This window comes from Eucalyptus grandis, chromosome 6 (assembly GCF_016545825.1).
Source record: "Eucalyptus grandis isolate ANBG69807.140 chromosome 6, ASM1654582v1, whole genome shotgun sequence".
Lineage (NCBI taxonomy): Eukaryota > Viridiplantae > Streptophyta > Magnoliopsida > Myrtales > Myrtaceae > Eucalyptus > Eucalyptus grandis.
Window position 1 is genome coordinate 41,529,622 of NC_052617.1, and position 22,472 is coordinate 41,552,093.

At 37.2% G+C, this 22,472-nt stretch overlaps 2 protein-coding genes across 3 annotated transcripts; one reads left to right on the forward strand and one right to left on the reverse strand.

The window, feature by feature from the left end:
- Positions 1–1,026: 1,026 nt before the first annotated feature.
- LOC104449833 (DNA mismatch repair protein MLH1) lies at positions 1,027–14,628 on the reverse strand. Its single transcript, XM_010064115.3, has 16 exons — positions 14,179–14,628; positions 13,786–13,958; positions 13,196–13,268; positions 12,863–12,997; positions 12,539–12,749; positions 11,807–11,955; positions 9,644–9,742; positions 9,109–9,193; positions 8,315–8,450; positions 7,357–7,451; positions 7,144–7,252; positions 6,174–6,339; positions 3,688–3,849; positions 2,779–2,953; positions 1,751–1,914; positions 1,027–1,445 (listed from the first exon to the last, which is right to left on the reverse strand). Exons 1-16 carry the CDS (start codon positions 14,416–14,418, stop codon positions 1,401–1,403), a joined length of 2,217 nt encoding a protein of 738 aa, XP_010062417.1. The 5' UTR covers positions 14,419–14,628; the 3' UTR covers positions 1,027–1,400.
- A 1,725-nt stretch (positions 14,629–16,353) lies between these two features.
- Positions 16,354–21,464, forward strand: LOC104449834. Of its 2 annotated transcripts, XM_010064116.3 has the most exons (7): positions 16,354–16,807; positions 17,464–17,532; positions 18,323–18,439; positions 18,535–18,609; positions 19,187–19,321; positions 20,050–20,191; positions 20,978–21,464. In XM_010064116.3, exons 1-7 carry the CDS (start codon positions 16,523–16,525, stop codon positions 21,133–21,135), a joined length of 981 nt encoding a protein of 326 aa, XP_010062418.2. In that variant the 5' UTR covers positions 16,354–16,522; the 3' UTR covers positions 21,136–21,464. The 2 variants fall into 2 exon arrangements, with proteins under 2 accessions (XP_010062418.2, XP_039170925.1); XM_039314991.1 differs by lacking the exons at positions 16,354–16,807; positions 17,464–17,532 and adding an exon at positions 17,560–17,679.
- Positions 21,465–22,472: the final 1,008 nt, after the last annotated feature.

Sequence of the window (22,472 nt, forward strand, 5' to 3'; positions counted from 1 at the left end):
ATTATAAAATTATCACGTCAGTATCAACCAAATGATAAGTGCCTGCCGGCATCCACCTTAGTACCAGCCAATTAAAATTGACCAAATAGATTGAACTGGCGTAAATACAAAATGTTTAAATAAAAAATATATATTTATGACTAAATTGGTACAATTATAATAGATTTAGAACTTTTTTTAGATAATTTTCCCTTCTTAGACAGACTAAGAATGTAGCTTTTTAAAACCGGTGAACGAAGAGTAAACTCTTTTCTTCTTCTTTTTTGTTTGTGGCATAATTACAATAGATTTAGAAATTTTTTCGATAATTTTCCCTTCTTAGAGAGACTTAGAATGTAGCTTTTTAAAACGGGTGAACGAAAAGGGAACTCTTTTTCTTTCTTTTTGTTTGTCCATTGGAGAATCAGCATAAATGTAGGAGGGCTCACCGGATGTCGGCCGCCTGAGGAGAATCACACGCTCTGCCTGCGGCCGAGCGAGATAATTCGAGAGAGGTACACCGAGAGAACATTCAAAATAGTGACTAGAAGAGACGAGGATGAGCGAATGCAAGAAGCCAAGCAAATCTGGACTGAAATCCACAGCCATTACGAAGCGCATCGAGTCCGTATGAACCCACTACATTACAATAATCGGACCATATAAGTCTCGTTTGACACACTTTCAAATCAAGCAAGGGTCTTAATGCGACATAATCACATGCACCCGGTACACCTAAGAATTTTCCTTCTACGATCCGTCCGGCACCATTTTGGACAATTTAATTGGCAATATTCGCAGCGATGCCCCGTGCCAAATGAGAAGAAACTGCTCATGTCACTAAATGTGGATAATGAACGATCTATTGCATGAATCAAGTTAGTTAGAGAATTTGACCGTGCAAAAGGAAACAAGATTTGACATTCAGCAAGAGCTAAGATAAGATACCAAATGGGTCCTCAACCTTAAATCCTCTCATTTGTGAGAGTTTTTGCTCGCACCATCGGCAAAAAGTTGTTGAGACGTGAAGTTGCACTCAAGAGAACGGGCACAAAGGAACATGTGTCACACTATCTGCGTTAGATAAGGAGCATATGATATACACGAAATGAAATAGGTAATAATCTAGCTGAATATCGAAAATTCAAAGTATCGAGTTGTTATTGTTGTATAAGGTGACTCCTGGAAAGTCTATTTGGCTCGAGTTTAGCACGAGATGAGAACTGCAAACGCATTGACGGTTGGACAACATCAACAAATATCTTCCACAGCGATCAAGTCATATATGATCTAGACTTTCCATGTTGATCATGCTACAGAAGACAGCCTCTTACAATCAGACTTTAGATTGGCACAGCTGCACAGAAGTACTTGCTGCACCAGTAAGCGATGATATCTGGACCAAGTTGAATCCGTCGCTTTTAGCATCTCTCAAAGATCTTGTAAAGCTTCTCCAACGAAGCCACCTGAAGAACAGAAGAGTCACCAACTGAGTTAAATTGTCCTTTTCCCTTTCCCATCCAATCTTTACATCCAACATATGGGAGGCAGGGAAAAGATGCAGGTAGCTAGGCTCAATCACTTTGGTGAAGAAAGTGCATAGGCAAAACTCAGTATAGAACATGTCCATGATCACACAAACGTGTTGAGTTCCATCTCCACATGTGACGTGGAGGCAGAAATATTTACACAGATAGCTCAAATTAAAAGTAGTTGACATGCTTTCCTACGATGACATGAAGGATCCCGATAGGTTAGAAATGTACAGTACCTGGACAAATGTTCCATTTGCAGCCATAGAAACTGGCGGCTTCAAAAACAATCTCAGGGAGGGAAACAAGACATGCTGAATTGACCATTCTCGCTGTGACCAGGCAATCTGTGCCTCTGCCATTAGTTCGTGATCAATCTCATCCTCCATCTTACTGTCATTGCCTGGAAAGGAAGGAACACGCAATATGAATATTCAACCCTTCCCCTTTCTTGTTTCTGAAGCAAAAAGTAATTTGTATTATGATGAACATTGTTGCTGGTGGCCGATAAGACGATGAAATGTTTGAAGTAATATGTACAGCCATATTAATCCATTCCTTTTTAAACCAAGTCATCACAGCCATCACTCTTCTCAAAAGGACTGTTATCTTGTTTCTTCTGTACATAATACCGAGGATAACAATTGTAAAATGCAAATCCATCATCTTGAAACAAAAGGACAGAGGCCAAAAGCTGGGAACATTGAATTTTAACTACAACATATTAAAATTATAACAAGCTTCTGCAAGCATTCTAATATAAAAAATCAGCACAAAACAAAAAAAAGTATACTATTGTAGTAGATCAATTTTCAATCATTTACTAGGTTCATCTACATCTGCAGATACATAAGAGACTTTTTACTGTCGTTCTGAATATATAAATATAATAGATATCTATAAGATGAATCCAAGTGTGAAAATTTATTGCAATCATGTAAGTGAAGCAAACAGCTTATATGTAAAAAGCCATGAGAAAATAAACAAGCAGTGAAAAACCAACTGAAAGAAGAATGGATTAATGATGCAAGAAGATCAACAATGAAGGAATCCCATCAATCTTCCCCACTGGGAAAAAAATGGCTTCAACGAACTTCTTAGATGCCATTTCCATCCAACTAGCTAGTAGAAATAATTTAAACGAGTATTGCTGGGTCATAATTTTCATGATTAGCTCGTTCAGTGCCCGTGACAAATGCTAGAATTGCAAACTTAAGTGATCGGACATCAAGCAAGGAGTAGGATCCATGACAGCAATAAGATATACCTCCATTGACAGAAATATCAATTCCATCATCAGAAGCACTGAGATGTTTGCTCCTTTTGTAAAATTGCAAACCGTCACCAGAGGGATTGGGCAGCAGAGGCGGATGCATAGCATAGAAGTTTCCTAAAGCAGCTGAAATTCCTTGTAGACAATTCTTCTCATCCTCCCAATCAACCTGCGACAATAGTTTTTATTGCAATTTAAGCAACAAATCCTATCAGAGAACAGCAATGTTGGAACAAGGATATGGATCCCATCTGTCTTCCGGTCGTAAAGAGACATTTTCATGTGGAAATAAATGGGGAAAATTAAAATGTTCAGTGGTAAATGCGTCCACGAGAAGAAACATCAAATAATCATATTCATCTTAATGATGTGCTTTTTTAAGGGAAGCTAATCCATCACTCGGTGTAGGATATCTAGTTTAGCTTTAGCTATCTTCTCTTTGTCTTTCAGAAACGCTTACATAACTCCATTTCCATGCATCTACAGGTTTTATGAATTTGAAAAGCTTGGATGTTCCATCAAGTTGCAGAAGAGCATAAGCTGTGAGTATACAGTTAAAACAAAGGTTATTTTTTGGCAGACACTTCTGAACATTGGACAGATCCGTTAATTTGGAAGACTTCTTTTCCCGAACTTGATGCAGCAGTGGTTTATTAAAAGAATTTCACAGACCATATCGACATTAAACTTTCTCATGGACAAAACAATGGCATAATATGGGAGATAATGAACAAAGGTTGTGAATCCCTTGGTAAAATGTTATGAGATGCAAGGGATCTATTCACAAATTTAGCACATATGCTTTATAAGAATGAAGAATGATAACTCAAAAACATTGAGATAGCAAAACAGGACAGAGTATAAAAACAGCTCAGAGATGAGAAAAATGATGAGAACACATACATCATTTCCCAAACAAAGGACAAACTCAGGAAGACGATCCATGTCAGGCGTATATTGGTCAAGAATGACAGGAAGCCAGCACAAATTGCCATCTTCATCAACATGAACGCAAAAATACTCATCCAGTAGTTCAGCCTTTTGCTTGAGCAGGTTGGTGTTCAACTGAACCCAAAAAGGAAAAAAGGATCAGAAGTGATAGCAGCCATAAAACCAAGTAAAATGGATGGCTTAGCTAGCAAAATTATACAATCATTAGACTATTATATTCTCTCCAACCAATAAGAGACATAACAGTGTCAGGACTGAAAAGGAGTGAAACATTGATAATAAGCATGGTAAGGAACTTCACAATCTTCAATAACAGTGTCAAGGAGTACTGAGAAAATTTTTGAGCAACCTTAAATTTAAAACCTCAACAACAACCCAATAATCCCATTGTCCGCTCAAATGCACTAGCAGTCAGTAAGAGAACCACAGTAAGAGAATCAAGAAACCACAACAGGCGAGATCTTTTCAGTAGTTTATTTCATTTGGTTCAATACATGGACCATGCAACAGTCCTTTTTCCTTTAAGGAAACAGGTGCGAGGCTTTTCAAAACTATAATCAATGTGAACTGCGACATCCTTCGGTATGGTTTTCATTTTATTTTACTTTTCATTTTTTTCATTTTTTTTAAGTCAGCAATCAAGCAGGTACTTCATGGACCATGGCACCTTAGATTCTCAATTTGAGGTTGTTCAATGACATTGAGGAGGTAATGTGTGCAAATCCTTTGCTAAACAAAATATCATTCGATTGTATATTTCAGATGCTACTCTAATCACCTTGAAGGTGAATCATACTTTGCAGCTTTAGATATTTGAAAGGCCACACTTTAGTTTCTGAAAAAGTATTGCAAAATTAAAGAGCAAAGTCACAGAGCTTTCAAGCCTGTTTGTTTGGACTTAAATGGAAGCAAAAAAGTTGCTTCCACTAAAATTTAAATTATCACTAATTTCAGCAAATTATGAAAAATTTATATGCAATCTATATGTCAACATTTGAGTGTTGTAAAAGTTTCAGGAGTTTTGGACAAAATAAAAAGGTCAAAGTGCTGGAGCAGCGAGATTTAATGAAGCAAAAGCAAATAGTAAAATTTAACCCAAACAGTGGGCACTTTAATGGATATACAAATTGAGTTCCAAATCTCATGTTTCAAATTACAAATTACAAATTACAAATCATCAACATGCATGTAATTAGGATTAAATACAAGAGCAATGCCTACAAAAATGAAAAATCTAGACTAGCCCTGTGGCTTGTTGCATAAAAAGGTTCAACTATTCCATGTTAAAAAAGAACAATTATTCCAAGATTATAGAAAACAACCATTCGATGTTATCTTTAAGGAGCAAGAAGAAGCTAAAGGCAATTGATATACAACGTAGTGGAACTAAAAAAAGGTCAATACTATAGAATGGCTATTGAAGAAGTTCGTTAAGGATACAAGTCATTGAAAGAGCAGATTAAGAAAAGGAAAACAGGACACAATCACAGAGGCAGTGGCAACATAGTATCTATTCAGTGATTCACCACCCCATCATGTGATTCGCTACCATGAGGGTATTTTAGATTTTTCTGGTATTTCTCATACAATCAGTCAATACATTGCTAACTTAGCTATGATGCCAATCCACTTATAGTATTCTAAATTTAACTTAAGAGTGCCAATGACGAGATTAGGCTATCTGAATAGCTAGCAGAACCCTATATATCTGTCTCTTCACTGATTTGATGATGCAAGACCAAAATATGTGCATCGGTTGATATTTTCAGCAGCATCTTCAACATGATATATAAATTTTTGTTTGGGGGTTTCTTTTGAAAGTTTAAGTTCAATCTATAGCCACTGCTATAAAGAACGACATTGAGTGATGTTAAGAAAGAGAATGGCAAAGTTCTTGAAAAAAGAAGGCAACATGGAAGCTTAATCAATGCGAATGATTGACACCTCAAGTCCACAAAGTATGAGGTTTCTCGACTAGCTTCTAAAAACTCACACTACTCATATAACATTAAATTGTTTCTATGATCCTTCGTCATTTGCATCAATGATAGAGTTATCTACTAAATCTTTAGCATTTTTGCAAGATATCAACTACCTTATCCATACATTAACACCGAAAGCAAAATTTCAAAACTAGAGCTAGCAAAGTTGCAGATTCAAACTTTTCTCTAAATAATGCACTATCGCTCCAGTGACATGTGAGAGAAATTCATTATTTATTACAAAAAACATAACACTTATTCTCAGAAATGTAGCATAAAAGATACAGCATGAACTGAACTTAGAACAAGTCAATTTACCCACATAATCTTGTTACTTTGGCTGACCCTTCTCAGTCGACAAAAACAGTACTTCAAAGTTAGTTTATAATGATCATCTGTCTTAGGCATATGAAGAAGCACGGATCAAACAAAGGCATTAATCAGGAAATAACTCACCTCCGCAATCTTTTTCTTTAAATCGTCATTCTCAGAGCATTCTGGATCCAAATCCTCCTCTTTTAGAGCCAAAGTAATCAATTCTGGCAACGGGGCAGGATCACTTAGCTTTATACCATTGAAATGTGCAAAACGACGCAAGACTTGCTGATACATTAGCTCCTTGCTGTAATGCAGAATGTCCTAATTTCAGTATTGTTATACATTGTAAAGGCACCAAAAGGCAGCCAAAAACTCTTGATCAAGAAGGAAAAGACACATTTAGCTACTTCTGGGTACCAGCTTGAATCATTTGGTGACAAAAAGGTAATATAAAAGGGTAATCTCCTAAGAAGGGAGATAGCTGAAAAATGTGAAGGAGAAAAAGGCCAAAAGAAATGATAAATTAGTGGATTTTAAAAGCAACGGATCAAACAGGAGGTACAGCATCATGGAATCCACATATCTGAGATTCACGCCATATATTGGGGGTTTTGGTCAGGGGTCATGATTAAGAGCAAGCTCAAAAGCCAATTAGTTTGCTGTCCAGATATAGTCATTTTCGTTTCTACAACTATGGAACAATACATCATATAAGAACATCCAAGATTCTAAGGGAAAAAAGATAGACAGCACTAAAGATAAGGGCAAAGCATGTGGATGAAGATATAAAACACCAGTTTCCATCCATCAGATACTCATGACGACATACATCAATGTACCAAGCAACAATCAGTTGAAGAGACAGCATGTCTCAGCAACATGAAACAAGGGTTTGGCTCATTTAATACAGAAAAAGAAAAAAATGGACTCAGTCACTGAATCAACTGTAGAAAAATCAATCTTTTCTCAGTAAAACGAGAAAAGGGATTGAAAGAATAATATGCACAAGTTGCGGCAGCAGAGCCAAATGAATACTAAAACAAAGTAAAAAGTTATGCTAAATGCTAATACATCAAGAATTCAGCGAGCATAGGGCTGAAAGTACTACCTCAAATTTACAACATTTGCTAGATAAAGATTAGTATTATGCTGAAGTAATGCACAAACATCATCTGCCATTCCAACATATGTGCAGTGCCTGACGATATCGAGCAATCCTACAAACAAACCAAAGCGATGCATCAGATAACCACACACACAAAAACACTTGTAGAGTATTGTAATTAGCAGTGAATAAGTCAATTAAGTCTAAAGAGCTCACCAGAATGGCACTTTGAATCAATTTCATCTAAAAGCTCCTGAATACTTGAAAGATCTGCAGTTTCCTTAGGGTTTCTTCTTTGCCGAATTGAAGATCTGCATGGAGAGTTTTAAACTTTCAGGAATGAGCTACCTAACAGAAGATACCGATAATACACATTCAGCTCAAAACTGAAAGGAAAAAAGATGTTTATCATGAAGTAATGAAGCTAATAATCCTTTCTCATACAAACTAAAAGAATAACAGCAAATCCAGAAATACAGAGAGTACAGAGTAAAGCATGTGAAGTCACTGCAAAATGTCAAAATATTAATAAGCATCTTCAGATTATTCCCAAAATTTTGTCCACAAGTTTCAAGAAAGGGTAACTGCATGGAGTCAATTTCATCATTAATTTGTTTAAAACATCAAAAGTTCATACTGGCTGTCTTCCCTTCATTTGTACTTACATATTCATATATCAATATCATTATCTTTATCAAGGATTAAGATTAAACAATTCAGTCCTTAAAGCTCAAGTCTGAAGTTATTTGTTAGTTTGGCTAGCATCTGAGTCACCAGTTACCTTTATATCAGACAACACATGCATTCAAAACCTTACGGTGACTCCATAATTAAAATGGGACGTTAGAACAAAAATAGATGGCCTGATCTGGTAAAGCTATCGAAGATAACGTCAATTACATATTATAAGAATACATGTAGAACTAAAATGACAGAAAATAACAAGAAGCTGCAGAAATCCACAATTGAGAAGCTGGGTGACTGAAGAATGACATGTAATGATTTATGTGCTAGAACATGGCTAATGTTCTTGGAAATCAAAAAAGTTTTACCAACATATTGGCCCCAGAAAATTTATATGCCATACCAAATATCCACACAGCGACAAGTATAAAATGCTACTGTCAGAGTAAAGAAAGGATTTGTACCACAAGAAACCAATCTAGGCCAATACCTGATGGCAGTCAAGCTATTACTGTTCTCCAGATCGGTAAGAGGCTTGGCCTGTAAATATGCATGCAACCTTCCAGCAGGATCTAATGAATCCGTTCTAACCATCTTCTGCACAGGCACTTTTTGTGATTTTGGTCCTATTCACATTGAAACATCAACAAAAAGACTTAATAAGCAGCAGTGCATAATTCAGTTAAGCATGACAATTTGAGACTTAACAATTATTAGAAAGCTCTCTACATGCTATTCCATGTAGCCACATGAGTGCCTAATAATCTTTTATCCTTTCTCAAAAAAGGGAAAAAAAAAATTTTTTATCCAATTCTTTACATTGAGTAAAAGCTGAAAAGCAAAGTTTTGTAAAAACAATATACAATAGTATAAAAGTGGACATAACCACTTTTACCTAGCCAAGTTCAAATAAAATGTCTATCTTAATAAAATAACACTACAACATGGTTCCATAAGTTTTATTGCAGAGACAATTTTGGAAACATCACCATCAAACAAATTATTTTCCTACTATTGACACATAACTGGAATGTTTTAAATTGTTGCCATTGTAGAAATACTCAGACACTTAAGTGCAAGTTTTGAAATTGCTAGATGCAAAGCATACTTGTTTGAAAACAATGACTTTGCCATAAGTGACGACAATGACTCGTGATATTTCCAACCAAGCATTTTCCGAAGACAATTGCAAAAGAGCATGCAAACTGGTCATGCACGTTGGTATGGTGAAGGCAAAAGGATTGCATTCACATTGCCAAAACTCAAAGAGAACAATTTTTTTACCGGATGAGGAGGGATTATGGCGACGATCCTTGTTTGCAACCATAGGACTTGCAGTAATAGGACAAGATGCTGAAGGCTCTACAGTCTGATACCCATAATGTCAGAGGACAAACACAGCAAACAACAAACAGATTAATTAGCCAGGATCCCTACAGCAATGCGAGAATAAGCCCTTAACGCGGGAGAAGATTCATTACAATGCTCAAAGCAGATTAGAAGCACATGCTGATAAGTAAAAGCACTGCTGGCAAAAAATGCAAAAATGATGGAAGATATATCAAGTGCTACCTCTTTAAGTATTCACAAAGTTTGGGCACCTGCTTACTAGGCAGTCCACATGTTAAGAAGAACAAATAACAACAAAGGAAAAAGATCTAATATTATGGAAAGACAAACTTAATGGACATCGTTCTACTGTCTCGAGTAACCCTTTAGTAGAAATCTACGACATGAACATTAAATCCTATAATTTACTTTAAAGAGAGACTCTGAACAACCAAAATCTTAAAAAGGTGTCTAAGAATACAAACATTACCTGTTCTTGAAATGTCCTTGCTTCATTTGAATTTCTCAATTTTGATTCAACCAGAGACTGAATCTTCCCAATTATAACTTCTTGACTCAAGAGGCTTACCTGAAAATTTAATTTTTAGCAGAATCCTGTCAAGAATTTTCCGCAAAGGCCAATATTTGCAATAGCCATTATCTTGCATGATTGCAAGCACTATGCTTGGGCATGCTTAAATAATTTTATGCAGGAGACTTCATCTGTTTATGCTCCACTTATCACCTAGCATTTGAACCTACAAGTTTGATCTTTCTCCTCCCTAATCCCTCTCTAAACAATGCCAATCGTCAGGCTTTACTAACACCAAACAGGGAAAAAATGACATTTCTTAATTATTAACCTGGCCTAACCTCCAACCATTCTTTATGGAAACATGGAGGTGTGCAAAGAACAAGTAGTACATAACAAGTTCCTACATCTCTGCCGGTTACTGACAAGAAAGAGGCTCTAATTACAGTTTCTTCTCACACCACCTAACAAAAGACAATGGACAGAGAAATGCATGCCAAAGACATGTTGCCACATGGCATCATCATAATGTATATACTAACTGAAAGGACATAGTGACCAAGCATGTTGCAAATCATCAAAAGGGAGCTTGTATATAGCAAGTACAATTTGTCCAGCTCAGATGGCGTCAACGTATTATTATTCTAAACAAGTTATAAATAACAGAATATACCTTTAACTTTGAGCCACATAATTAACACTAAAGACCTTTTTTATATAAACTGCAAAAGGCATTTTAATGCAAGCATTCTATATATGTTAAAAGGATTGAGTGAGGAACAGTTATGGGGTGATGTGACTTCATGAGGACTTTTTAATGAATTTTGATTTTTTACCACACTCTTCTACTTTTCACCTAATCCAAAATTACAAGTATCGTTGAGAAAATATTGAAGAGGTGATGAGTCTTTTAAGGATTCTTTAATGGTTTCAATTTTTTTCCATAAACTCACCCTTTAATTATTTCCATTCTTAATTTTTACCAACAATGAAACTACTATATGAGTTTATTTTTATGTACATAATATAAAGTATCAAAGTGATGCAGTCTCTCCTAAAACTAATATTCGAACTACTAATACTAAATAAAAAGGATTTGAACAATAAAGATGATTATGGATGGTACCATGATAACATGTTGCTCTCGGAAAAATGAGTCATATTTTTTAATAATGACCACGCGTACAATTATTAATTGCACGCCAACCAAAAGTATTGTTTCTTAAAACCAAAATGAGATTAATTTTATATAGCAAAGGATGATCTGTAATTTTTTAAGAAATTTTGCATTGAGACAAATTCTTTCCCGTATTCCATACTTCATTTTGATGCTTACTTTCTATATAACCTCAATATCCTAATAATATAATATCAGATGTTCCTGCATCATCATTTCTCTCCAAAGCAGGGTCATGTAGATCTATGATGATGTTATAATTTTGACTGCCATGAGTATGTCAAGCAGGTGATGCGATGAGTAGTGCTCCAGGAGTAAGCATAAATTTTCTCATATCCAACCAATTAACATTGTCACACTAAGTAAACTATCTTATCTTCTCCTATGGTTATTTCTTTAAGGTCGGCAAATATTTTATTTAATAACTTCTAAGAGTTTATCACATTACAATCATGTTGCAGGGAACTAAAATTCTCATCGTAATTTTAATTGATCGTAAAGTTTGAGAACAAAATCTATTTGACTTAAGAGGTGCTAGACTTTGCCAATGTGTGGCATGGGTTATTTTCTAGCAAATTCTTTAAAGCACCACATAGAAAAACCAGAAATTGGGGCACATGTCTTAAGTTGTTTTAACTTTCTTCAATTTCACTTGCGAAGCAGCATTTCCCTCACCACTTTAGGTAGGAATGAACAATAAGTCTAATATCCATATATACAGATAAATATGCTAACATATTACAAAAGCAAACCTAAAGAGGCACGGAAAGATGGAAGGAAGAATAATGGACGTCAGCACGAAAGCATTGCAGAGTTCACCTCCAGCATTCACATCAGCCACGATTACCACAATAATGATAAAGAAGAATTTCCAAATTCCAACTATCTGAATTTTCTAAACCATCAGTCTTGCAGTTTTTGTTCATAAATGTAAGAAATATTACCTCTTTTTTTGTTGGATGAACATTTACATCAACATGCTCAGGTGGCAAGGTAATTGCCATATATATGAAGGGTTTTGATGCCTTGGGCAAGGTTGCAGCATAAACGACTTCCATAGCTCTTTTTAATGCAGTGCATTCCACTAATCTATCTGCATGACATAGATAAAGCTATCACTTATATTGTATATCCAGATAGATAGTTCATGCCATGCTACCCATAACACTCACGACTGACCAAAAGAAGCTAGCCGCCAATACATAATAGAGAGTACTTCTAGGGAAGAATTTATTCTAACAAAACATCTCCCCCAAGAAACTGGGACGCTCTTATGCTCCATCTCTTATGCTCCATCACCTTTCTGGAGTACTTCCCAAGCAAACACGAAAGAGCTCAAGCATCAAAATATTGGAATTTATTAAAGGGAAATGAATGAAAGTGAACAGTCTCTATATAAGCAATGGGACTTGAAAGAGACAAAAGGTGTCATCAATAAGCCGAGTATTTAGAGTAAATGCATCCACATCACAAACTATTCAAAGTAAGAAAAAACAATGTAGTTTTAACTTTACATGCCTCTGGTCATATAAACATTACAGCAGGAAAGTGGAAACGGAAGAAGGGGAGGGAAGATGGCAGCTTCAGTCATCAGACAAACTTTCCAAGAATTATGGAAATTAATTCAGTTACATAAGCTTGTTTGGATAACCAACAGAACAGGAAATCGTACAAACCATTGATGAAAAGAACCATTGTGGTCTTCTTTGCACTGTAAGATGAATTGGATATGAACCCATTCATCTCGAAAATAGAGCTAGAAGGATCATCATCCTGAGCTTCCACTTTCAGCAGATTGTGAGCAACGGACACACCATAAACAGACTTTATGGCGTCAAGCCTCGACGAAGTAGCAACTGTATGAACATCCGCTCTAGCTGCTCCATGCTGGTCAGAGCATGTGTTATCAATTTACTCATGAAAGACAATAAATTCCTCCAAGCATTGAACCAACAAAGACAGGATGGATAATGAAGATCAGTAAAGCAAAGAAGAGAAACCTTTCTGCAGGAGAAGCTTAAACCTATATGATGAATGGCAAATCTACTTAACAGGTCCACAATCTTCGAATAATCATCAGCTGAGTTCTGTAGGGTCTTCCTCCGAGCAACCATGTTATAGAATAGATTCTCAACCTAACAAGGAGTAAACATACAAAAAAAGAATGTGAAAAAAAGAAAACCACCTTCCATGCAAGTTTTGTCCATAAGGACAGATCCTGAAATCTAAATTCTTACAATGCAATCCATACCTTCTCATGCAAATTGACAACCCAAACAATAACTACTGCCTTGGCATAAACTCTGAATATATTAAGAGAAAATATATCCTACCATTATCTGAGTTCCTTTAACAGCAGCACAAGCCTTTGGTTCATGCTCCATCGCACCATCTTTATAAGATACCCTGAAGAAATATAAAGGAAATATAAAACACGTGTTCCTTTGAATAAATTCCAAAAGCTTGTCATAATTTTTTCATGATTCTACAATCTTAAAATATTATATTTCTATCCCATAGCAAACTTCCACTCCTGACTAATGAAGTTACTAATACAAAGAAACCAACAGATTATGCACATCCAGGCAATAAAAGCAAGCGTGCTAGGTAAAATTTGACTTGAAGCTACTTGTATCAGACAATAATTATGGTCGATATCTCGAGATTAAAAAAATCCAACATATTTATGCATCCGATAGAACATATGTGAAGCTGACAGCCCTTCTCAGACCATCTCTCTCGCTCTAAGACAAATGATGAACAAGAAAGAAAATTAGACGGGCAGAACTTTCAGTACTTGAACATGGCAAATAATTAGAAAAGAGAATTTAAACAACACCAAATGGCTGAAACAGTTGAATAAACATCTAATTTCTATTCATCAATCTCCTACAATCCACCGAGTAGCACAACATCGAATCACCTGTAACCATGCAGTTGTCCATTGGTGATAGTGGTGACGGTAACATGAGCGACGTACGTCATACTCGCCAGCGCCTCCCCTCTAAAACCCATGGACTTTATGGACTGCAAATCCTCGAACGTGGACAGCTTGGAGGTCGTGTGTCTCTCGCACAGGATAGGCAAGTCCTCGTACTGCGTCCAACAAAGCCAACAATTCACTCAAGCAACATACATTACAAGCCAAAAACCCATTTTCAAAAGTTCAGTAATTGCTCGTCCCAACGAAACGAGTACATTGGATTCTTTCAACAGGTTTTTCTTTCACAAGAAGCAAATACGAACTAGCGCTCTCTTCGCTCACTGAGAAACAACACGAAAAAGATTTTTTTTATTTTTTGCCCCTACTGCGTACGCGAATGCCATGGCCGTCGTCGGAGACTTGGATGAGCTTGAGCCCACCGTCCTTGACGGCGACGTTGATGGCGGTCGAGCGAGCGTCGATGCTATTCTCGACGAGCTCCTTCACGGCCGACACCGGGCGCTGGATGACCTCGCCGGCGGCGATCCGGTTCACCACGGAGTCGTGGAGACGCCGGATTTTGGGGAGTTCCTTCGGTTGCCGCGGCGGCGGTTCCGGCTCTTCGATTTCCATTCGTTCCCTTCAGCTTCCGACTCGGGAAGTGACGATCGGCGTCATCCGCGTCCGGGATTCACCCCCCCCCCCGCCGTTGAGCAGATTATCGCCGCCGCCGATGAACGTCGAGAGAACAGCTTCCGACTGCGAATTTTTCCCGCCAATCTCGAGGGTCGCGGTTGCTGTAAATTGCTGGGCGAGGGGCGGTTCTCGCTTCTTACTCTTTGCCTTTTGGGGCGTGAAAATTGAAATAGACATCTAATTTTGGGATCTTTCTCAATTTTTTTGGCTTAATTTTAGTTCGGATTCCATTTCTAACTTATAATTTTTTTTTTTGAGATATGGAACCCGAAGCCCATTTTGATGGGACCTTATTTCCGAAACTTAAGACCTACTTTATAAACTTTGGATTGATCTAATTCTCAGGTCTATCTTGAAATATATCAATTCTTAACTTTTTTTATTAGAACAAAATTTTGGTAAAATACCTCTTAATTACAGCCGAAACAAATAGTAGACAGTGAGAGAGAGAAATGAGAGACAAAGGCGATAACAACAAGAATGCAAGATGCAATATAAAATTATATACAAAAAAATTAGGGCTTCTCGGTCTGGTTGGCACCCAATATCAAGAACCACGAGATACTAGTAAGAAACAATTTAAAGGTATTTGGAGCTTTTCAATCCATCGTTATATTAGTAAATCGAAATATTTCTATTGATTCTATTTAATAAATATCCCGAGCACTCATTTAGCAAAATCCTAAAAAAAAAAAAAAATTGCTAAGTGTGTTTCTAATTAGACTTGTGTTTTTTTTTTTTTTGGCTAGAAATAAACTTTTCATTTCAAAAGCAAAACATTGCAGAATGGATGCCATACCTATATTAGAAGTTTAAACAAAAGAAGACTCGATTGATATAGTAATTTTAACTCTAGACGGGAGATCATGGAAAAAAAAAGATGTAGTGCCTATTTGATTAAAAGCTCAATTTACAAGCACATGAGCAGCTCCATTCTTGGATCTATGGATCCAGACCAAGGTCCACCTTGAATTTTGCTAAAGTGAGAAGCAACAATTTGCAATGAAAGAATGAATACTTTAAGGGCAAAGACCCTTTTGTTGAATGGCATTAATTAAGACTTTGCAATGGGTTTCAAAAATCGCTTTTGGAAGCCAAGGAACAAAGCATAATTGCAGGCAAGAAGGAGAGCTGCTGCTTCCACTCTTGCCAGTGACTTCCACTGTCCTTTCCTTGTCCAAGCTTGGACATATTAAGGCCTTGCTATGAATAGATGGACTGAAATTTATTTTGAATTTTCATGTAGTGATGCGTGAAGGATTTGAAATGTGAAATAACCTACCCAAGTTAGATCTATAAGGTAAGACATTAGTTGTTATCCTCCAAAACATAATCTTGTGCTTCTCATGAACTCCAGCTTTCCATATTTTTTTCCAAATTCCAAAGCTACGTGACTTGATGAACTTATAAGAGGATTTAACCATAAAAATTTCATCAATAGCTGGCTATTACATCATTCATCTATCCATCCAAACAGAGGTTGGAATGTGAATTTGGAGGATGCTTAGATGCTTAGATTGGCGTTGGGCAAAACACCCGGGTTAGACTCTTTACATCCCAAACTTTTGTACCCGAGATAAAGAAACTCACTATTTTTCCTCGCTTTAAAATGTTATTGGTATTGATAAAAAGAAGGGAGTTGATCTGGTGCATGTAGAATTTCAAGGGTGGTTACCGACCTCAATTGACTTATCATCCCCCATCCTAACAAAGAGTAACCTGTTTGAGTATATCTCTAGTGTTCATGATTGCATTCCATAATTGAGATGCCGATGCCCCAACCTCATGGTTTCAAAAATTGGATCACCGGACATATTTACCCTCGAGGACTAGAACCTCGTAATGACACTTTGTAGTGCTGCCAAAAGGAGCACCTTTCATTACCGCCAAAAGTTTATCCAGAGCGTCGGTCTTCCTGATGCAGTTAATGTCGGAGCGACCGTGAAACCATAACCACATCGCCTTCATCACCATCGTCATTCTCTCTCTCTCTCTCTCTGCTGCGAGAATCACTCGTGTGCAGAGCTGCACTTCCCTTCCTATGACTTTCAGCCATTGCCCCACCGCTGGTCTCTGCGCGAACCCCTCGGTTCGCTGCCTTCTCCTCAACAGCGCCCCCGCCCTTCTTCGCCCGGTGCCTCCGACCCCATTCGTCACCCGCAAACCCCTCGCCCCGCAACTTCATCACCCTCTTTCTCATTCCTTCGACTCCGCGAAACTGTTCCCCGGGAGGAAGCGCCCCGGGCGGTGTCGCCGTCGCCGCCGTCTGTTTCCCAGCGCTTCTTCTTCTTTGGAGCTCCCTCTCCTCCCTTTCAACACGAGCGAGGTCAGTAGTGAAGCGTGCGTGGCTGGTCTCTGTGCTCTTCTTTTCGGCGTATTGTGGTAGAATGAGATTGTTAAGCCCTTTTTAAGTTGTGGGTAGTGCCTTTTCTGAAAGTCTTGAAATGTTTATTGCTTAAATTACGCACCTTTACGTGTATTTGTCTGTCCGTACGCATTTAGTTTGGCAGTGTGGTTGCTTCGTCTCCCTGACTTAGGATGCTTCTGAACCTACGAGTTTCTTTACTTGTTGAATTGTGTTGCTTTTGCCGCTGGAACGAAAAATATAAATATATGGAACTGCTCGTTGCAAATTGTTGTTGAAGTCCTCCAGAAACGGGAGGGTGAATATGAAAAAGGTAAATGGACAGAGCTTATCAATCTCTGCTTTGAGTCTCAAAATTCATGGATTAAATGTGGCCATAAGGCCGAGATTTCATATAAATTTGGAATCTTAGAAACTTTCTCTCTAATTTTTTTGGTGTTATTATTATCATGGATGATGCCCATAGAAGAATGCAGCTCTAATAAGATTGTTCACCATTGCATGTCTCTTGGTTTTGTTTGATTGATGCAACCTCCTGAACTCCAGTCCGACGCCTGATATTTTACTTTTAGTTAAGAATGACCTGCTACTTACCTTTGTCAATTAAATAATTGCAGGTACTTGTTCCCTCCGAGAGTAAAGTACTCCATTTATATGAGGCTAGATATTTAGCCCTGCTGGAGGAGGTACTGTATCAGCATCATCTTCCTTTCCCTAAGTTTCTTGTCCTTGTTATTCACAGGAATTTTTTTTTCATGTTTTCTTGCCATGCATGCAAGTGTATTTGGATCTCTTCTTCGAGAAATACAGAGAAGCATTTGTTCCCTACAACAGTTTGTCTTCTAGTCTCCAGCTTAACATCTCCTAGTTTCGTGCGTTGTTAGTGTTTGTTGAGACCATGAGATAGAGCTGCCTAATGGCATCTCTATTGACGTGATCACTTATTTATATGCATATCCTCGTTTTACTTCTGATTCAATTTTTATTTTTTTTTCCTTCTGTTGTCCATCTCCATCTTTTACTACAGCTTCAATATCGACTAGTCCTTTAATATATTCTTTTTTTCAATATTTGATAAAAACATGCCTAATAGGTTTCAAGGTCATCGGCATCAGACTACTCTATACAAGTAAAACTTGAGTTTAACCTCTCTCCCAAAGAACTTCTACTGGTTAAATGTTTTATACAAGAGTTGATAGTTTCAGGATCTTGCACTTAACTTGTGAATTTGTTAATGCCAAAGATACATTGTTATATCCTTGATCACCTAAAAGTGAATCTATTTTATCATAATGCGTCTACTCATTTTTAATTTGAGAGCTTTAGATCAGCATGAGTTATTGACAATTCACTCAAAAATGGTCATCCTATGTGGCCTTCTGTATATTAAGCAAGAGTGTCTCATTTGATGGTTAATGTTCTTTTAACTTTATGCATTCATATTTGGAAGTTTAATGCGTATTTTGTTGCTTACAGTCTTTGTCAAGGAAGAATCTCTTTGTGCATTTCGTTCTCGAGCCCATATTTATGCCTGGTTCATCGGATGGGACATCATTTGCGGCTAAATATGGTTGCCTGGTTTTGATAGAGAAAGTGAGTTTCTACTGAAGAAGGATGAAACAAATCAGAATTCTTGGAATCGGAATATGGAAGATTTGACATTTAAATGAAGTTTCAGTGCTCTGCAGGTTGAACAGCTAGATGTTGGAGCCCTAGTTTCTATACGAGGAGTTGGCCGTGTCAAGCTTCTGAACTTTGTACAGGCAAGCAGTTCGTGAATATGTCTGTTCTGTTCAGCCTGCTTTCTTTGTTGTTATTTATTCTCTGACATACCCAGCAAATTTTTGGTGCGAAGTTTGTGTTTCTATTTTCTTTCTTCAAGATTGTTCTGTGCACAATTGCTGTTTTAAGAACTCCTCCCGCAATTTCAATTTCCCTCTGCAACACTAGTCTTGGAAGGATACTCTTTTATGTCTAGTATGGTGGAAGGAAGACTGGAGGCTACCATGCATATATTCACAGCATGAGTGCTATAAAAGTTTGGTGAGAAGGTCTATGTCAAGTTGGCATGGTTTAGGCTTGTCATATGTTCATTTTCAAGATAGAAATTCTCTTGTTCTCTAGATATGTACACTTAAGGAAACACTGGAGCATTCTCTTGTCATATATTCACATTGTGTCTGTTTGATTTGGAGAGGTCTGATAGCTGATTGTGAAACTATTTATATATTTTTTGGTTGTGTCTTGAGTCCTTTTTTTTCTGGCCTTTTCAAGGTTTCTTGAGTTAGTATAGCCGTACTCTAGTTTTTCTCGGTTTAACTTGTTTACAATTACTTGCAGGCAGAACCTTTTTTGAAAGGTCTAGTCAAACCAGTGCAGGACTCAGTTGCTGAAAATCCTAGCGAGACAAGCTCAAAAGTGGATCAATTAAAGGAGTCTCTTTGCAATTTAATTAAGCTAGAAATTAAACTCAAGGTATATTACTCTCCCTTGGAATATTTCAGTCAGTTTTCTAATTCTCCAAGGAATCAACTAGAATAAGGAACTACTGGGTTGTACATCTTATGTTCTTCCATGTAGGAGTATTTTCACGGTCATTGTTACCCTGCTGCATGATCCATGCAAAATTATTGCTTCTTCTAACCTATCTCTCTATTTTCATGCCCTCTTGATGTGATTGGAAAGAAGATAATCAGATAACATAGAAGTACAAACTGAGCATTCTGTAGGGCAGATATTAGCTAGGTTTTTCCTTCAATAGTTGGAATTTGTCCGGAGACGTAAAAGCACATCAATGATAAAGGGTATTGTTAGTGATCTTTACCTTTAGACTCAGCTGCCAGTGAGTAATAGTAGACCATATGTTTATACTTCTAAAAATTTCTAAGCCCCAATGTATCTATAACACTGACAATCTACTGTGAGCAGGACAAGAAGCTGAGTGCTTTGTCTTTGCCTTTGCACTTTATTGACAAATGTACCGTTCGTTTGCCATTTTGGAAAACATATATCTCCATTATTCTGTGTTACTTCATCATGCAACTGGTGCTGGGTGGTGATTACGAGTTAGCTTTATCCTGCTCAATCTTTTAAGTTTGTACATGATTTTGTCTTATTCTCTATCTGCATTCAGATTGACCCCAGTGCTCCAGCTACCATCTGTGGTTTCATGAAATTTATGCTCATTAATTTTATTTCATTAGGCTCCCAAGGAGGCACTCTTGCAAACACATACAGCAAACTCTTTAAGGTGGGCTGAAAACACACCATCAGTAGGGTGTGAAGAGAGTTTCATTCCTTCATTGGCTGAGCGAGTTTCCTTTGCAGCCCTGCAGCCCGTGTCAGGCAATGTCTCTTTTTAACTTTTTAAGTACATCTTTTCAACATGTATTTAATGAAGGTTTCATAATTTTTAATGGCGATTGACATAGGAGTTTCCCTTTAACTGTGGTTAAGGACCTGAAAGAGGATCCTTTATATCAGCTTAATTCTTCTCTTTCCATTATCTTATGTAGGCAAGAACAAACTTCCATACAATTTGACCTACTAGAACTTTAGTCATAATTTTCACATTTGCAATTTTTGACTACTTTCAGAAAGTTGGGCAACTGTTTACTAATTCAGAGTTTTATATGCTTTGATTTTCCTTGAGAATGAAGCCCTAGGGGTTGGATGCTATTATGCGGCACGAATATTCTACATTGATAAGGTGAAAAAATTGGAAAATTCTAATGCTAAAAAGCGCGATGGGGAATTCTGTGTTAGAATTGATGGAATTGCCTGACCTTAGCTCAGAGAGATGCAACGAACTGGTGAGCTGAAATGCACGAGACCCAAAAATAGTCCCATGAAGCATGCTGAGATGGGTCTTTACAAAAGAAAAGTTTATCCAAACCGCACTCATGCGGGGAATTCCTCCCTTTTCTTGAAGGATTAAGTAGTGTTTCTTTTGGAAATAGAAGTTGCAGATACAATTCAAGTATTGCAGAGAGACTGTTGTTATCGTATTTGCTTTATATTTGGAGTATTTGATTGTTTTATCAAGTTGTGCTTAGAATAGTAGAGAATAATCACCTAATGTGCATGCAAGTGGCGCATAGTAAAAATAACGGGGTTTGTCACTTCTGGCAGGATCCACTGAATCGGAGCTGCTCAAGCTGCAACTGGAGAAGTTAAGAGCAATGGACATTAAAGAAACACTTGAGAGGCTAGAAGACTCACTAGTGTTAGTGAAAGAGAACATTTCAATTGTTGCAGCGAAGCTTGCTATCCAGTCTCTCGGGATGTAGAAAGTTAAATACCTTTCAACAGGCCCTTCTTGGTGTCCTAATAGAGGAGAGCAGCGATAAATTGATGTTGAGAGCTATTTATATTTTGACATCAGCATCGTATATGGAATGATAAAGTGCTTGTGTTCATATGACACAACACGATGCTTGGCAGTCCAAAAGCCAGACATGGTTCGACCAACTTTCACGAATTCATTCATAGTGAACTTCCGGCAGAGGCGGAATGGCCAACCCTTTTCATGCTTTATAGTTTCGACCTAATTAACAAGATGAAAAGAGTTTGTAACACTTTGATGTTGCGAGATAGGGAAGGATTCGGGATTCCAGGATAGCGTACCACCTTGCCACTCGTGTTATTGTTGATTATTTTCTCCAAACTGTTGATATTAGCATGTTTGCATAGTGGAAGATTGACCCAACGGAGCATGTTAGAGTTGGCCGTGTTGAGTTTTGACTCACAAGTCACGGTGGATTTGAAAATTTTGAAGAAAGGTGAGCTGAAATGCGGATATGAACATAACTTTATCAGAGTTGCGGAGAGAAAAAGTGCAGCGTATGCTTTACAGAGTAAGCTTCAAATTTGCAGCTTAATGTTCGGTTAAGTACATCTATACCTATGGTAGGATGTTTTATTACAGGGTTCTCTTTATTAGTGTTCTCACTTGGACTTTTATTTTGCAAGATGTTGGTCATTTTGATGAGTTTTAATGCTGCAAATTAGCAATAATTAGAAATTCTAGCATTTTCCCAAACTCTTCTTATTTAGCACTTTTCTTACAAGATTTTATACATCATTCTCTTTTATTTATATCATGACATTGTTAGCCACTTATAGAATTTTCTCTAATCGAGCTTTTTCTGGACTTAATACAAATTTAAAGGAATTTAAAAGTTGTACTAACTCTCCATTTGTAGATATAGCTGTTTTTCTGAAAGCTTGTGTTAAAAGTACAGATTTGTAAGAACCATAGCTCTCGCTCTTTGACCATGAGACTCTAATATCTGGTACATATCACAATCAGTCAAGTAAAGACGCAAAGCAGACTGCTACGTTGAAAAAGGCCAATGGGGTTATATATGACTCTAAAGTTAGTTACATTTTATTACTATAGCTTACAAAATGTCCCTTTTGATTTCCATACATCGCTTCCTTGACATCCTTATCGGGTTTGATTTCCTTACTATTTGCAACAACACAGGAAAATTATCCAATGAGCCTTAGACGTAATATACACGTGTTAATTTAGTCATAAATTTATTAATTTTGTCAAATTTATCATAAACTTTTGCACAAAATCATAATATGATTCTTTTAGGGCCTGTTTGGCAACGTGCCA

Excerpts from the sequence above, each read along its gene's own strand:
- LOC104449834 (XM_010064116.3), top strand. The coding sequence starts at position 16,523 with ATGACTTTCAGCCATTGCCCCACCGCTGGTCTCTGCGCGAACCCCTCG. Across the intron at positions 18,610-19,186 it reads AGCTTCTGAACTTTGTACAG|GCAGAACCTTTTTTGAAAGG; the intron begins GCAAGCAGTTCG and ends AATTACTTGCAG. Across the intron at positions 19,322-20,049 it reads AGCTAGAAATTAAACTCAAG|GCTCCCAAGGAGGCACTCTT; the intron begins GTATATTACTCT and ends TTATTTCATTAG.
- LOC104449833 (XM_010064115.3), bottom strand. The coding sequence starts at position 14,418 with ATGGAAATCGAAGAGCCGGAACCGCCGCCGCGGCAACCGAAGGAACTC. Across the intron at positions 12,750-12,862 it reads TAAGCTTCTCCTGCAGAAAG|CATGGAGCAGCTAGAGCGGA; the intron begins GTTTCTCTTCTT and ends TGCTCTGACCAG. Across the intron at positions 11,956-12,538 it reads AATGGTTCTTTTCATCAATG|ATAGATTAGTGGAATGCACT; the intron begins GTTTGTACGATT and ends TATGTCATGCAG.